Below are 16,373 nucleotides of genomic sequence, written 5' to 3'. Positions count from 1 at the left end.
TTCAAAACAGTGATGGGTGTTCCTGAGGCTGCAGGGGGCCCAGGCCTAGGGGAGGAGGGCCACTGAGCTAATACTTTAAGGAGGTCATCAGTGTAATTGGAAGGATGGCCTTAAAATTCTGACCTCTCCAAATTTCCTTAGGAATTTTCACCATTAGTTTTATCGTTAGATTACAGACATCTTCCTTTAAAATGCTCATGCTACCTGATAAATATAACAAATTAACATAATAGAATGACAGAGCTTATGACTGAGGGTGAGTAAAAAATTCAGTGTGGTTAGAGTATAAGGATGTGCAGTTAGGGTTAGTGTGTATGCCATATTACTAAATCTGTTGGAGATGCATTTTCCTCACCATTATAGTGGGGCTAGTACCTGCCTCTAGGCCTGTTCTGAGAACCAGGTGAGCAATGTTATGAAAGAACTTAGTCCAGGCTTGACACATAGAAATGCCGAATTAATGTGAGCTTCCTACTTTCCTTCTTAAGAGTTTAGACTTGATCCTATAAGCAGGGGTGATATTTAAAATATTTAACCACCAGTACAACCCAGGTACCACCCAGTCAAAACAAATTTGGGTCACAACTAATCAGCTGAGGGAATTCTTTGTAGGGGATTAAGTGCCCTCAACTAGAGTGAAGGAAAGCATGGAAGCAGGAAAATCCAGCTGCTCTGGGAAATGATGTGTCCTTGATGTCCTCTAGGGTTTTATCCACATCTAGTCCATAATAATCCATGTCATACCCAAATAAGCTAATTTTACCTGTCTTTGTAGGCACATTGTTATATGGCTGGCCTCAGTGCCACCCAAGGGAAAACTGAACTGGAATGGAATGGAACTGACATTCTAAGTGTTTTATGTGTTCTCTTTTTCGATCCTCACCCAATCTTGGGGGGTAAGGCATCATCAGGTGTGTTTTATTATTGTGGAAACTGAGGCTTTGATTGACGGCTGATTCTTCAACAGGTGGTGAGAGGCTTCTAGTATAGGTCCCTATTGCTCCCAAGTATGCTCTTTTCTCTGTCACTCTGGGGTTCCAGAATCCTTCTCTTCAGTTTAAGCTTCAAGGACATTTACCACTTCTCACTCACCCATCCAGCCATCCAACCTATGTTCAAGAAAAACAGCTGAAAGTTATGTTTTTATTTCACAAAAAAGTATGACATGCGATACCCATCCCCTAACAATCTACAAACTCTTGGAATACAGAGTAAAAAGGAAATCCAACCAGTCTTGATGAGACAAAAACTTGATTTCACAGAGCTGAAAAATCCATTACAAAGTCTCTGTTGTATAAATATAGTCAGTCTTATCTTTAATGTGGAGTGAGACAAAAAAAAAAAAGTTTTGTTGGCATAAGAAATCCCTGTCCTTGAATACACCACAGTCTTCATCTGTACTCCCAGACAAATACAGGTGACACCTACATGATGAGAGTTACATGTGTGTTCTCGGACTCTAAGTAACCAAATGGGATTTAAGTATTTTGTCTCCTGAGCCCACACTCCCTCCCCCAATAGCTTGTGCAAAATGCTATAGCCTTAGTTTGCTAAAAGCTTTTCCCATATAAAATAACATGTGTCTGTGCTAAATTTGATTGTGGTAATGGGTGTACAATTCTGTGAGTATACTAAAATTTATTGAATTGTACATTTTAAATGAGTGACTTGTATGGTATTTGGATTACACTTCAATAGAGCTATTAAAAAATATCTAACATGTGTCTAAGTTGCTAGGGGAGCAACAGGTGACCCCGATAGCATAACTCAGGAGTTCCTGGCAGGATGCAGGGAAGATCTGCAGAAGTTGGTACACTAAGGGGTGTAGAAAGGAGATCCTTAAAATATTATGACTAAGTCAATGGAGTTTGAGTTTGCTCTAGGGGCACTCAGATTCATGATGTCAGAATAAAGAAGTCAATGGGGTATGTACTTTTTCTGAGTGATTCTAGAATAGTCTAAGAATCTTCCATGGCCTTTATCACAAAAGAAATTTATTTGGTGGAAAAGCGGTTGCCCGCGGTATTGCTGAGGCTACAGAAAACTTCAGGCTGGAGCTTGGAAGCTGGCTATCTGCATACACTGGGAGAAATTCCAGCATAGCCACAGGTTCTGAGAGCCTGAGTCCCACAGGAGGAGGGAGAACTTAGATACCAAAGAGAAGCTTCTAGATTTATTGAACCAAAGGGACTGCCTGTCTTCAGTGATGCTGTTGTTGGCCAGAAGTCACAGCAGGGTTCCAATCTCACTGACCCTTTTATAAGACCATTGCCAAGGCAGCAGTGGCCAATCACATCAGCAAACCATCATGTGGCAGACAAACCACTTACAAGTGCCGTCTCCATTCTTTACCTACCATCTGGTCACCAAATGGTCACTTGAGAAAGGAGACAGGCACAAACCATGGGCAACAGGGCCCTTGAACAAGGATGGTCATTCTAGCCTGACAGTGAGGGAAGGAGAATAGCCATTAGTAGAAAGAAAAAGAGAATTTAAACTCTTGCTCTGGTTTTACCATTTCTAGTTACTTAAAGTTTATCAGTTATACTTGTTGTGAAAGTGGAGAAAAGGGGCACAGAGGACATTCACTTTACTCACCTTTCAAAACAGATGCTGCCAGAAGGTGGGGCTGGAAGTCTTTTTAGTTTTTCAGCACACAAAGGAAATGAGAACAGGAAGAAGGGAAGGACAGGGGCATGAAAGTGCAAGGGTTCCCAGTTTGGTGAACACCTTGTCCAACTCCCCTAGTGTTTCCTCCTTGAAGACTGATCTGGATCTACTTACTGCTGGGGCATGGGCTACAAGTCCATGCCTTTCTTGGCCAGCCTAGAGGTTGTTTATTCTGTGGCTGAGCAGATGAATTAAGTTTAGAAGCAGACATCATGGCCACCTCAGGTCCATCCCATTGTGGGCTGGCTTTCTAGTAGGGCCCCGTTAAAATCTTGACCTCCTTGTGTTCTTTCAAAATATGACACACCTGTTCCCTAATATGGCCCAAGCCTCTAGGAATGGGGCACTCAAGGATGAGGAATTTTCCTCACTGGCAATGTTTGTCATTTCTGGGTAGAAGCAAGGAGAGAATAAAGCTAGAACATCTGGGATTGGGGCTTACCTGGTTCCCTTTAGTGTCATAGGGAGATGGTGGGAGGTAAAAAAAAAAAAAAAAAAAAAGGCAGGGGGTTGAGGGGAGAATAGATCCATCAGGGCTTTTCCCATTTTCTCAATGAACTTTTTCCTTTGGCTCCAGTGAGAATAGTTATAGCTTACTCAAGAAAAGGGAATGAAGTCCCCAGTTTAAAAAACAAAATAAAACCTTCCTTTGTTGCCTCTTTGTGCTTATCAAGCCCTTTCTTACCCAGGGCTTACTCATCTGGCCCTCAGCCTATCCACTATACCAGCTTGAGCTGGTTATCCAGGAGAGATGAATCCAGGCAACCGTGAAGATGGTTCATCAGGGGATGCCAGTACCGTCCTCACCCAGCCTCTCTCCTAAAGAGATCATGAGCTGAGGGCGTATGATCAGGGAGACTCCCAGCTGCTTGTGCCTTAAGTAAGAGGACAGGGGAAGGAGTTTCTATACTTAAAAAGAGAGAAATACTTTTGTTCCAGAGCTATAAGAAAGATGAGTAGATGAAGCTATGGCTCCGATGGCTGGTCCATTTTGGGAAACAAGATGCAAGCAAGGGAGTAATATATAAACAAAGTGTGGGTATATTTGGCAAGTTTGAGGCAAGCAGAAAGGAGGGTTTGGGTACTCTATAAAAAAACAAAGATCTGAAATTCAAACTTCTTCTGATAAGGCCACAACGAAGAGATTTCCAGCAGTGGGTGTTGCAGGAAACTGGCACCCACATTGCCACAGGCTTGCAAGGTGATGTGCCCAGGTGAGGAGGCAGGTGAGGTAGGGCAGCGCCCCCTCACAGGTCCATGTCTGGGCCTCCTGAGGATGTCTTCAGTGGCACCGAGTCAAATCCATCAGGAGTCCTCTGAAAGAGAGATGGTGACAGGAGCTGGCTGCTGCACATGGGCAAGTTTGGGGAACAAAGGAGAGAAATGGAAAATAGGTGACAGAAGGAACCCTCATGAAATTCCTGCTTTCAGTGGCTTTGTGGAGACATGGACCTAAGATATCCTCTATTCTTCTTGCTCCTTTCAGCCAGCCAGAGGATAAGAAATATCTTTAAAACCCCTTGCTCTGCATCTGTGTTGAATTCTAGAAGTTCCAGAAAGACTCAAGCATCCCAGGATAAATTGTTCTCCCATTGGTTAAAAAAAAAAAAAAAAATTCAAGGTCTAAGGAGGCCAAGGGAGTCACCCTGGAAGATCAGCACAAAGGGCGTGAGATTCGGCCAAGTAAACACCTCCCCACCTTCCTTTCCTCGCCATCCCTCCCCACCCCGTTTGGATGAACTGGTTCAGGGCAGCAGTGAGCTGTGGGCACTGGCAGAGTGGGGCTGCAGAGGGCAGCGGCCCTGGAAGAGTTGCTTGAATGTTCTCTGCTTGCCCCAGGCCCAGCGACAGTGTTGTCTGTATTACATTTATGAGCTCCAGACTCACTCACCCACCCACACAGTCAGCTCTTCCAGCTCAGAGTTGCTCAGTGGTGAACAGCTTAGACTAAGCTATGACTCAGCCTCCAAAGGACTGGGCCCAGACATCCGTGGGACAGCACCCTCCAATGGCCAAAGGAGAGCCGCACTTCTATCGGAAGTTGATCCTAGAGATCACCTCTTCCCCTCCCTCCAAAAAAGAAAAAAAAAAGGGCAGGGGGGAGGGGGTCATGAATCTTACAACATGGGTGGTTCAGTACTTCTGGAAGTTAAAAGGCCCAAACAGTCCATCCACTGGAGTGCATGTCGGGAGAGAAGGACCCTAATCAATAGCAGCCTTGGGCCCCAGGGGAAGGAGTATTGGTGTGGAAATACAGAAGGCAGAAGCCAGGATTCACAGGGTGGGGGGATAGAATAGTATGGAGGATGGGAAGCAGAGTAGTGGTCCCTGAACAGTGTGGGGTCATTCAGTATCCTAGGACTGGTATCTTCTCCAGCCCTCCAGGCTGGCCTCAGTGCACTGGCCAGGCTCCCTACCTTGGAGGTAAATGATCTGATCTTCCCAAAGAGTGACTTCTTGCTGGTAAAGATGAGGTCATCCTCCACATCCTCGCCTTCCATGATGGCACAGCTGTCGGCTGCTGGCAGGTCACAGTCCTTGAGGGTAGCATTCATCACCAGCTTGGAGTATTTGTACTCTAGCCTATGAAACAAGGGGATGGGAAAGACAAGACACCAACATGTGGAATAAAAGGGAAAGAGGAAGAAAGGCTGGGCTGTAAAGAGATATCCCCATACCATGGGTAATGGAACTGAAGCATAGCAAAATGGTGTTGGGCTGGGCATATAGCTAAGGAATCCGACTCCCAAGTCAGGGATCTTTTTCCTCAAGTAGAGGTGTTTCTGTGATCTCAAAGCTTAATAGAAATAATAGAATTGTGAAGTCATTATTTTTATCATTAATAATAACAAATTAAGAATTCTCTTTGCTTTTCTTTTGAGAATCTAACAGCCCTTCACAGACTGCCATGTGATACCATCCCTGTTTAGGAGTCAGGATAACCAAGGCATACACTGGATAAGTGGCTCAACACGTCTCTGGCCAGAGTCACAGGGACTGTGGCCAATGCCAGAGAATAGCCCCATGAATTTATACTCTCAGATATTCTCTTCCCAGCTCAATGATCCAACCCCGGCCATCCCCAAACTGCAATACCCCAATATGTACTTTTGATTCTTTTTCCAAAAGTAACAGGTCAAGACGGTAAGCAGGATGGCAGTGCAGGTGCCTGCAGAGATGCCCACTTTCAGCCAGAAGTCTATCGTTTTGCAGATGGTGACTCTCTGCTCAGGCAGGGAGATGCCACCCGAGCACAGCTTTGGTTCTCGCCACACGTAAGTAGTCTTCTATCGGGGAGAAAAACAAGGAACTCAGATATCACATTCCCTTGTCTCCTGGGAAGTCCCCGAGCAGAGACACCTACCTGGATCCCGGCCACGCAGCTGCTGACGATAGCGTGGTAGTCAGCAGCCGAGCAGAGTGGGCAAGCGGCCGCGCTCTCCCACAGGAAGTGGAAGTTACAACCATCACAGGTCCCATCGGAGCATGTGCTAGCAGAGCAGAAAGGAGACGTGAGCGCACACTCGCAGGACTGCTGGGAAGATCTGGCTGGAGTCGTGTCATCTCATAACTTGCCTGATCTGTCCTCTCCTTGCCAAACTGTTAGCTCCATCAGGATCCTTCCAACTAGTCCTTAACCCAGGTTTTGCTCTCCGATTTCCCTGATGATAAGAGGCCTTTCCGGCCTTCACCAGGGCTCCCACCCTCTGCCCGTTTGTTTCTGCTGACATCAGATGAGAACTAATGTAAGCTGTCTGAGCTCTAGCATGGCTGCCCAACTAACCCCTCAGAAGCTCCTGTCCAACCCATGGACATGTGACATTTTGCAAAAGTCATATGCAGCTTCCTGCAGAGGGTGGAGGTGGGGGGCAGGGTTCAGGAATGAACTTCAGGTCACTGCTATCTGCAATGTACTTTACTGTAACGTTTGCAACAAGAATAGTGATCTTACATTTTGACACCACTGCTGGGTCAAAATGTGCTGCTTGGCTCCCCATCTCCCTGATCAGTTGTTGTCTAGGAGCAGCATTTCCCAAAGCATCTTCCTCAAGACTGGTACCCCTCAAGATGTTAGTGTTATGTGAAAAAAAGGAAGGTTAGCGGGGGAAGGGTACTGTAATCAAATTAGTTCAGGAGCCCTCAGTTTAGTGCACTCAGCTATTAAACTCAGAATAGGGTCTTCCAGTTGTAGAGAGATTCCTAGGATTCCCTAAACCTTTACTAATCCTAATGATAATAGGAAGTAACCACATCTGGTGAAGTCCTCAAGTCTCATTATCTCATTTAATTCTCGTAACAGCCCCCTGAGGGAATTTATTACTATCCTCATTTTACAAACAAGGAAGAAGAGGCCTAGAGAAGATAAGAACTGTATCCCTAACAGAGCTGGTAAGTGGAGGAGGGGAATCGAATCTGGCTCTCAGTCCCAGCAGTTAGTCACTTTGCTAGGCAGCTGCTCCCATAATGGTCTGGGAGTGTGAGGGTAGTTTGACTCTTCCTTCTGTTCCATTCTTGACATCTAAAGACTGAGGGTTTGGAGCCATGACTGTGTCCCCAAGAACCCATTAATGGATCTCACATGGTTTTCTCTATTGCAGTACTCTTTGTTTGGTTCTTGGGACGTTATGAGGCCAAGGGAGGGAGACTTTGTTACACCCCTTTACCTTGGCAGCGACAGACTTCCAGGAGCAGGTTTCAGCAGACTGCATCTGACGCGGATGGTGGTTGATCTCCCAGAACTGCAGGACTGGGTCACATCATTGGACCTGCAGAGAAAGCAGCCCCCATGGGGGAACGAGTCACTCATCTGTGTCATTGGAGAGCCACTAAGTAAAGTCAACATGGAACAGTTCCCTCACTGGGGAAGTCTGGACTTGAGCTGTGGCCTGACACACAGGAGAGTGTTGGGGTCAGGGAGATCTGGTCAAGGGGAAATGCACTGGTCTAGGAAAGGCTAGCAGATGCACAACACTGGAGCCTCCCTTAAGCAGGAAGGGTAGTCGGCCACAGGTCATCCAGTATTCCTCCCTGCCACCAGGGGCAGACCTGCCCCAGGAATACCCAAGAAGCTAGGATGGGTAACTCCCAGCCTTTAGTGCTCATTGCTGGGCAGGTCTGCTAGACCTTGGAAGTGGTCTGGCTTGATAAGTAGTAGGTGGCTAGAGAGGGAGGGACACCACAGAAATTGTGGAGGAGCCCTGGGTTTCACTTGCATTAGCCTGGCCTCTCATTTTCACCTATAAAAGAAGATCACGTCCGGTATTCCCAAGGGCTCCGGGTGGAAAAGTTCAGCTGGGGAGGTGATTCCGTCCAGAGTCATATCTGTTGTCACCCCTGCCAAATTAGAGCTCCTAATTAGTCCTCACTAGTAGCATTTAGCTGGCAACCACTTCTGTTCTTTCAATACGGGTCCACATCCCACCTTCCTTCATCTCATCACATCCTTAAGTGGCTCATGAAAGGGTGAACCAAAGGTTTGTCAGCGGCCCCAGGGGCATTTCGTACCCCAGGATGAAATAGGAAACAGAGGTCAGGAGGTTGGGCCCCTCACCTGGGGCCTTTTACCTCAGAGCCTGGTAGGCTCACTCTCTCTTACACAGACACGCTCAGTCAGGCGAGAGCAGCTGTGTTACTCACCGATAAGCCGATCTGCGAGGCTAACAGGCTGCGAGGACACTCCGGCCTTGTAGCCTGTCACCTCCGGGGGAATGATGACCGCCTGACACACGTAGGCTGTGATGGATTTGGAGAAACCTGACTCACCCTCAGGAATCCGGAGGTCAGTGACATTGTCAGTGCACACGGACATTTTCTTACCCTGGGCAGGGGGATGTGGGGAGGAAGTGGGAAGGAATGAGTGATCACAGAAGAACTCCCAAAAGGGAACAGGGAACAGTTCTTCCGTGTCTAAAATTTCAACCTTCTAAGAGTGTGTTGCAGTGGAACGATTCATCCCAGTTCTAATTACAAGACAGATTTTAAAAGATAAAGAAGCTAAGAATAAGGCCTAGGTGTCCTAATTTCCGGAACTCTGGCTCAGGGATCCCCAGTCTTTTGTTTCCTTGGAGTCACTTGGGAGCCCTATATGAGCAGGGTTGTGAAGGTGGCAACTGATTTGGAGATCTAATCTACCAGCCCACCAGTTAAGGGCCTTCCTTGTCCTAGTCAGTTTTCTAGGCAGATACTGAAATGTGTAACTAATCCCATGAAATTTATCTGGACCTCTGGCCTGCTTCCCATTCCCTTTCTGTGTCTTCCTTGGAGCTGTGATTCTACCATTCTTACTTTGGAAGCACCTTCCAGAGTGTCCTGGGGGTTAAAACAGACCCCATAACCAGCTCTCTCCCTGCCTTGAGGTAGGACATCTTAGGACCTACTGGACCCTATTCCATTTAAAAATATTTATCAACAGAAGAAAGATTGCTTCTCCTCCAGTCTTTAACAACCCATACTGTATAGAATAGAACTCTGGAAGATGGAGGTAATTGAAACTCCTTCCTCGAGATTTTGTAATAGAAGAGATATTGAGATACTGTTCCTTTAAAAATTCTTCAAATTTATGGAATATGAATATATAACATGTTTGCTAATATAAGATCATTTGTTCAATATTTTAAATTTAAGTGGACCAAGCATTTAGAATGTAGGATTTTCAATATGATAAATTTTATTACAAATAGAGCTAAGTTGCTAACTCTGTTATCTCAGTTTATTTTCAAGATTGTAAAAAATAGGTAAAGAACATGAGAACAGAAAGGAACCTTTAGATTAGATAAGAATAAGGGAGCAAAGAAAAGAAAACTCACAGACTCTCCAAATTCCCATCTTCTCTCTCCCAACTCACTGACTGAAACTTTTGCTGCATGGGGCTTGCTTTAATCAGTCTCAATTCCTGAGTTATCACTGTCACTTCTGAGGCTTTAACTTCTTCAAAGACTTCTTAAAAACAAGATCGAGACATCTGTCTCTAATCTTTCACAGATTAGTTTATTTCTTGGCATGTTCCCTCTATAAACACAAATCAACTTTTTTGCATGCTGCAGAAGATGGGTAGAAGCTGTGTGGAATAAAGGCCTAACCTCCACACACAGTCACAGACTAAATGCTCAAGACGCTTTTTATTTTGCAACATTTGAAATTAACTTTCCAACCGCTAATCCTGGCTTGTTTGTAATTTAGTCAAGTGCAGTGGTGGTGTGATTACCCTTTACATTTCTGCCTTTGAATTTTGCATCCAAAATATTTGCAGCAGCCTGAAATGCTGATGGTAACATGTACTGTCAGCAAAGATACATGTAGATGAAATAAAGAGTAATTTATTTTATTCAGCCTCTAGAAAACGAAAGGCAAGTGTCATGATTACTGAAGACTGCTTTTTTAAGGAAAAAAAATCTTTCTCCTGCATAGTTTTTTTTTTTTAATTGAAGTATAGTTGATGTATGTGCATAGTTTTTATATAATCATTCTGAGGGAATAAAGGTCAGGGAGGAGTAAATGTACACCTTATTTTATTTTATTTTAATTTAAAAAATTTAAAAAATTTTTTTCGGCTGCACCGTACGGCTTGTGGGATTTCAGTTCCCCAACCAGGGATGGAACCCGGGCCCTGGCAGATGAAAGCACGGAGTCCTAACCACTGGACCGCCAGGGAATTCCCTACACCTTATTTTAAACACATTCATTTTCCTAAATGTTTATAATCCAGATGATTTGATTTTAGAGGAGAAAGTCCTCAGGGAGAATAATAATCATTTAAAAACCTTTGAATCTCCCCAGTCCTCTGCGATCTGAACCTCCCGTGTCCTCTGGCCTCTGATCCGCTGGCGCCCCCTTTCCGTTCTCACATGGTCAGTGCCTGCACAGCTTACCTGGTTTCCACAGAGACTGAGGGTAAAGTGGTGGAAATATTTCAGCCCTTTGGAAGTGAAGCTTGGCCCTCCAGCCAGAGAGACGGTGTTTTCCAAAGCCAAGAAGTTGTAGTCAAAAGTCCTGGTCGGAGTGCTGACTGAGAAGGTACAGTCATTGTAGCACAGGGAGTGGATCTGAGGGGAAAGGGGTCCGTCAGGCCGGCTGCGCAGGCAGGGCCTTGAGGAGGCCCCACGGAGAGTGGCAGTCACTCTCCCAGCCTGGTCCAGCCCATGCAGGGTGAGAGAAGAGGAAGTATGGATTAGGGGTGGGCATTAAAAGATGCGAAACAGGGGCTAGTGTGGTTTATGTACATCTTGCCATTCAATTATTAGCACATATATGATGTACAAACCCAAACCTCTTATTTTTCAGTAGGTAGTTGGGTCAGATTCTGTAGCCTTGTTCCTATGCCTAGATTATAAAACTCTCTCAAGACATGAGATAGCCCTTCTTACTTTCAAGCAAAAGACAACAAGGTGCTAACTGGAAGAAGGGTGTCCAAGATGGCAGAAGAGAAGCTACAAGCCTGGTCCCCCTCCCCCATTTAAAACTCACTGAACCCCAGATTACTTTTTCCCAGGCTCTCTGTAGTAAACTGAGCCATAAACCCCTTTCTTGCTCATTTTAAGGTCCCCAGGCAGCAGCGGCCTTACACAACTGTCAATCCCTCCCATAGCAGCAGAGGGAGCCCTGGGGGAGGAATTTTGTGGCAAAAGTCCAGGGTGCCCCAGAGAGGTTGCCAGGGGCCTGCAGAATTGATGCACTTACTGCACAGCTAAACTGAGCAGCATCTGCAGACTGTGTAAACAATGTCTTACAAATGTGTGTCCATGTGGTTGTGATTAGTAAAATTCAAGTTCACTTAAAAGCATTAATGAATAACTAAGACCTTTTGGTCATAGCATTTTCTTAGATTCAGGAAGTGCATGGGGGAAACAGCACTGCTGCTCCACTTTAGAAGAAACCCCTGGGAAAGGAGACAGCAATATACCAGTTAACCATATGTCCCAGCAAAGGTGGGTTACCCTCCCCACAAAGAGGAGGCAAATTCCCATGATAACGGGCTGGACTGAAGTAGGCTGAATTTGAGCCACAAGTCCCACTACTCCTTCCCTTCAGGTGTCTGCACAGATGTCAAATAACCCTCTGGACCAGATGGTCACAGATCTCCCTTACCCATCCCCTGAAGATGAGACTCGCTCATGACTGAGGCCCAGACCCTGAAAACCAACCACTACAGCTAAGAACTCTCCATCTATGGTCATAGCCTGGCTGGGTATCCTCTAGGACGCCAACCTGGGAGTATACTAAGGGGAGTCCTTGGGTATCAGCCCCTCAAGAACCCCACCCAGGACCCGGCACCCTCTGAGGTGGCCCATTCAGAGGGCCAAGGTTAGGATGCATGGCCAACTGCTGGCACCTTGTTGCTCTTGGTTCCTGGACCGCAGGTCATGCAGGCCTGGGCGCCATAAGGCTGGTGGGCTTTCAGGATTGTGTTAGGGGGGCAGGAGCGGCAGGTTCCTGAATCCCGATCGATATAGTAGCCAGCAGGACAAGAGGTGCAGGAGGAGCCTATGTCAGAGGCTTCCAGGGCACAAGGACGGCAGTAGGAAGCCACGCCATCCACGACATTGGTGACATTGATGGAGTAGATCTTGGCGACGTCATTGGTGTACTTTCTTCCCTGGAAACAGAGACAAGAGGAGAGTGGGCCAAGTCCTGAGCAGTAGCAATTGAGTGCTCTGGAAATAGTATGAGTATGACTTAATATTTTTTATCCCGTGATACTTGAGAAAAATCTTTAGAAACAGCCTATTCTTTTTACTCACTTAACAGTAGCTCTTTATGTACATTTTGTGTCATTTTAAAATAAGACTGAACAATTTAAATGACATATAAAAATATTAAGTACCATGGGGAAATATGCGGTAGATGCTCATATTTTTTAAAAAAGCAGTTTTTTTCCTTATAAAAGAAAAAAGAGTATTTGTAGAGAAATAAAGACTGTATAGGAGGTACTTCATATGTTAACTGGGTTATCTCTGGGTAGTAGGATTATGGGGGATTTTCTTCTTTTTGCTTACTTCTATCTTTTAAGTTTTCTTGCAATGAACCTACATTATTTTGAGTTAAGAAAATACAACAAAACCGGAGTTATTATTATTAAAAACAAGGGCAGGACTGAACAGGGTATACCAGGTCAGGAACCACACGTGTCCTCAGGGCAGTTCTGCTGAGGAGGGACAGGTCATTTTAGGAGTTTACAGTGTCATTTTCCCCTGGAAGTCATTTGGACAAGGCTAGGTGCTCCTCAGGGGCTGGAATAGGCGTTCTTTGCTTGACTCCGTAGGAGTCTTCTAATCCCTGGATTCTGAAGCCCAACCTCATACTTAAGCTAATGCAGGACTCCTTCCAGGTTCAGAGGTCTCTTCTGGGCGCTGAGCATCTGAGTAAGGTCAGTAAGCTTACTGTCTCATGAAAAGTGGTTCTCTGGAAGGCCCTGAGTAAGGTCAGTAAGCTTACTGTCTCATGAAAAGTGGTTCTCTGGAAGGCCCAGGTGAAGCTCATGGTAGCGTTCTCCTCAATGATGTAGGTATAGGACTGTTTGCCTTTGGAACCTCTCCACGTCTCCACGGGACTGTTGGTCCTAGAATTCATACCCTGAACCCAAGACAGAGAAGTGAAGAAGGCATGATGGCTGGGTGGCTGGTGGGGAGAGGATGCCCATACCGATGCCATCCTGGGGGCCATCACAGTGGGTTAGACCCATATTAAACGGTGCAGTCCCTGACAGACAGTCAGGCCCTTCCTCTGCGAAATCACCGTAAGCAAGGGTGTCAGTTATGTTGATACCCCGACAGGGCAGAGGGGCCAACCCTCCCAATAGTCCCTGGAAGCCCCAAAGCAGGCAAAGAAAGGAAAACGTACCACCATGAAGTAGAGCTCGCAGTTCACAGAACAGATGGTCTCAAAGACAAACGTGATCCTGGCCACCTCTTTATTCTCTGTGTCTGCCATCACTGACTGTGGAGGTCTGTGGGGCAGAAATCAAAAGTCGGTTCCCGAGACAGACAGTGCTAATTGAAGAGCTCAGATGGCAGCAAAGGGTCTGCTGGGGGACAGGATTAAGTTCTGAGTATGTTGGAAAGAGCATGGACTAAGTCCAATTCGGCCACCCTAGCTGTGTGAACTTGACCTAGACAAACTGTAGTTTCCTCATCTGTAAAACAGAGGTAATAATCTTTCTTATTTACCTCCCATCATTGTGGTAAGATCCGAAGGCATAACAGATGTGGAAGTGCTTTGTAAAATGCTGTATAGCCTCACAAGCAGAGTGTGGTCTCCAGACCCACTGAATCAGAATCTGTGCATTAACATGATTCCCAGGTGATTCATATGCACGTTAAAGTTTGAGAAGCACCACTATCATAAGATGTCAATTGTCTGCATTCGCTCAGCATCTCTCTTCCAGGGATAGTGGGGGTTTTGCCTGGATCGAATTAGCAGGTACTTCAACTTGTTTCTTTAACAAGGTTCTCAGGCTGGTCCTTCTTTGGAGAAAGAGACAGCCATGCCCGATGGGTGGGGATGGCGGGGGCGATGAGTGGGGTGAGGAAGTGCTTTACTGCTATAATCATATTTGCAAATTGAAAAGTACTTTGGGGAGTGTTACCTCCCAAAAGTCTAAAAAGTTTGCTTACCTCATAAACATGGGATATAGCTGTTCGGCTCTGAGTAATGTAAATTAAGGGAAGGGAAACCTTTTGAGCAACCGCTGTGGCTGAGCACTGTGCCAGGGATGGAAAGGAGGGAGCTTGAAGGAGGGAATGGAGAAGCCAAATTTGCAACCGGGATGCCGATTCAGTGGTTCCCCCTGACCTCTAAAGCACATATAGGCAGAAGAGTTCACTTTGGCTTTGGAAATCCATTTATGGCTTTTCTTTTGGCTTTGGCCATTTGCTTGAATTCTGAGGACCTCCAGTTCCCAGCTCCTCCCTACACAGTGGTGCTAACCGATGGGCTAGAAGAATCATCTCCATCTGAGTTAGTCCAAAATCACAGACTGTCAATCCCTCTTGTTTTACAGACAAGGAGCCTAAAGCCTGTAGGGGCACAATGGCTTTCCCAAGTTCACCTAGCTGGTAGGTGGCAAAGCTCAAGTGCCCTATCTTCCAGTCCCGTGTTCTTTGCACCGTACCACCCTGCCTGTATTTTTTTTAATGGCAAACAAATTGCTTATTATCCTAGGTCTTCTTGGGATATGGGGATAAATATGACAAGAATAATCCCTCCCAATCTTCTTGCCCCAAATAAAGATGAACTGTCTATGGGCACTTCTGGCCCTATTTTTTACAGGTTTTTAAAATCTTATCTGATGCTGTGAGGAGGAGGAATTCAAGTAGCATGTGGCCAAATGATGGGAGAAGCTAGACGGGATGAGAGAGCAGTAGGTAATCAGCATGGGCAGCAACTAAGAATGAGTGTTAGCATTCAGGTTAACTTTATCAGACCACAACCATGGTCTCCTCTGTTCTGAACTGACACTTCCACCAGCCAGAAGCCCTCTCCTCTACAACACTCCTAGCTATGTGGGACTTGGATGTGGCCAAGGGTGGTGTGGGTTTCCCTTTAGCTTTGTACTCCTCACCTAAATCCTGGCACAACCAGAGTGAGAATCATGAAGTCATTGTCTGAGGCTCCAACAGCTGTATAAATGTGATCACCAGCCACCTCCCAGCCTGGAAAAGGAGAGGGAAGAGTTAATGCCCAGTGGTCTTGGGTGCAGGGCAAATGTGCACCCAGATGACACTCTGGAAGAGAGATAACACCATCCTTTGAGGCGTTCAGAATCACCGCCAAACAAACCATGTTACTTGTCTGGCTACTTTGGTCAAAGTCTCTGAAACTCTCAGAGCACACGGCCTTTGGAGTGTGTACACATTGTTTCTAGTTCTGTTTCTGTCTCTAAAACAGAGGCTTGGCAGAATATATATTATATGTCCATGGGCAGTGGAGCATGCAAGGGATTGCATGGCATGATTAGCTCATTTTTCTCCAGACATCCCTACTATGAAGAAACGTGAGGTGGGAAGAGCCCCTGTGGCAGTGCAGCGAGCTGAAAGCTCACAGTCAGGAGGGAGGCAGTTACCTGTCATGCCCTTGTACTCAAAGTTGATCCCACTGAGGACGGTCGTTTCCATGTTCGTGGGCAGCGTGTTCCACCATTTGTATTCGAATCCCACGGCAGGTTCGGTCCCCGCTGGGCAGTGGCTACAATCTGGGGAAGCCGTAAGATCCACGCATTCAGCAGGAAGGCCACAGCCACCCTTACTGGAGCTGCTGTCACACAGACAAGTGGCAACAGGGGTGGGCAGCCCAACAAGAGTGGTGCTGAGCACCGTTGCACAGTGACATCAAGCTGACTCGAAAGCATTCTGACAATGTATTTAACAAACTCAGGGTGTAAACACTGACCCTTCATTCTCATATTCCAATTAGGCTACTGACCCGTCAAATTATTCATTTTAAAGCCTAAACATATCCTCTGGCCTGATACATATCGTTAATATTATTTGTCACATTGTTATCCTCAAATGCCTTCACATTAATAGGTATACAAATCCTCCCAACTCCTTTTTTGCAGAGTGGCTTACAAATTCTGGTTGTGTCAGTGTGGCCATCCCAGCTCCCTAAACCTTCTAGGTAGCGTCCCCGCCACATGCTGGAAGCCTCTGATGTGAGGATTGGGTCCCTTCAGGCCTGAGTCCCATTCAAAGTTGGAATGAGGAGGAAGG

The 16,373-nt window shown here is 46.0% G+C and overlaps 1 protein-coding gene across 1 annotated transcript in view; it reads right to left on the bottom strand.

The window, feature by feature from the left end:
* Positions 1-3,806: 3,806 nt before the first annotated feature.
* ELAPOR1 (endosome-lysosome associated apoptosis and autophagy regulator 1) overlaps positions 3,807-16,373 on the bottom strand; it is a 68,566-nt gene continuing 55,999 nt past the window's right edge. The window contains exons 10-22 of the mRNA XM_059900804.1: positions 15,728-15,856; positions 15,227-15,317; positions 13,507-13,612; positions 13,102-13,239; positions 11,999-12,262; positions 10,539-10,712; positions 8,308-8,488; positions 7,908-8,004; positions 7,335-7,436; positions 6,035-6,161; positions 5,779-5,957; positions 5,088-5,253; positions 3,807-3,986 (exon numbers count right to left, since the gene is read on the bottom strand). Of these exons, the coding sequence (XP_059756787.1) occupies positions 3,918-3,986; positions 5,088-5,253; positions 5,779-5,957; positions 6,035-6,161; positions 7,335-7,436; positions 7,908-8,004; positions 8,308-8,488; positions 10,539-10,712; positions 11,999-12,262; positions 13,102-13,239; positions 13,507-13,612; positions 15,227-15,317; positions 15,728-15,856 (1,823 nt within the window). The 3' untranslated portion in view covers positions 3,807-3,917. The remainder of the gene's footprint in view (positions 3,987-5,087; positions 5,254-5,778; positions 5,958-6,034; positions 6,162-7,334; positions 7,437-7,907; positions 8,005-8,307; positions 8,489-10,538; positions 10,713-11,998; positions 12,263-13,101; positions 13,240-13,506; positions 13,613-15,226; positions 15,318-15,727; positions 15,857-16,373) is intronic.

The sequence above is a fragment of the Balaenoptera ricei genome, chromosome 1 (assembly GCF_028023285.1).
Source record: "Balaenoptera ricei isolate mBalRic1 chromosome 1, mBalRic1.hap2, whole genome shotgun sequence".
In the NCBI taxonomy this organism is placed as follows: Eukaryota; Metazoa; Chordata; class Mammalia; order Artiodactyla; family Balaenopteridae; genus Balaenoptera; species Balaenoptera ricei.
This window is presented reverse-complemented; position numbering and strand designations above follow the sequence as displayed.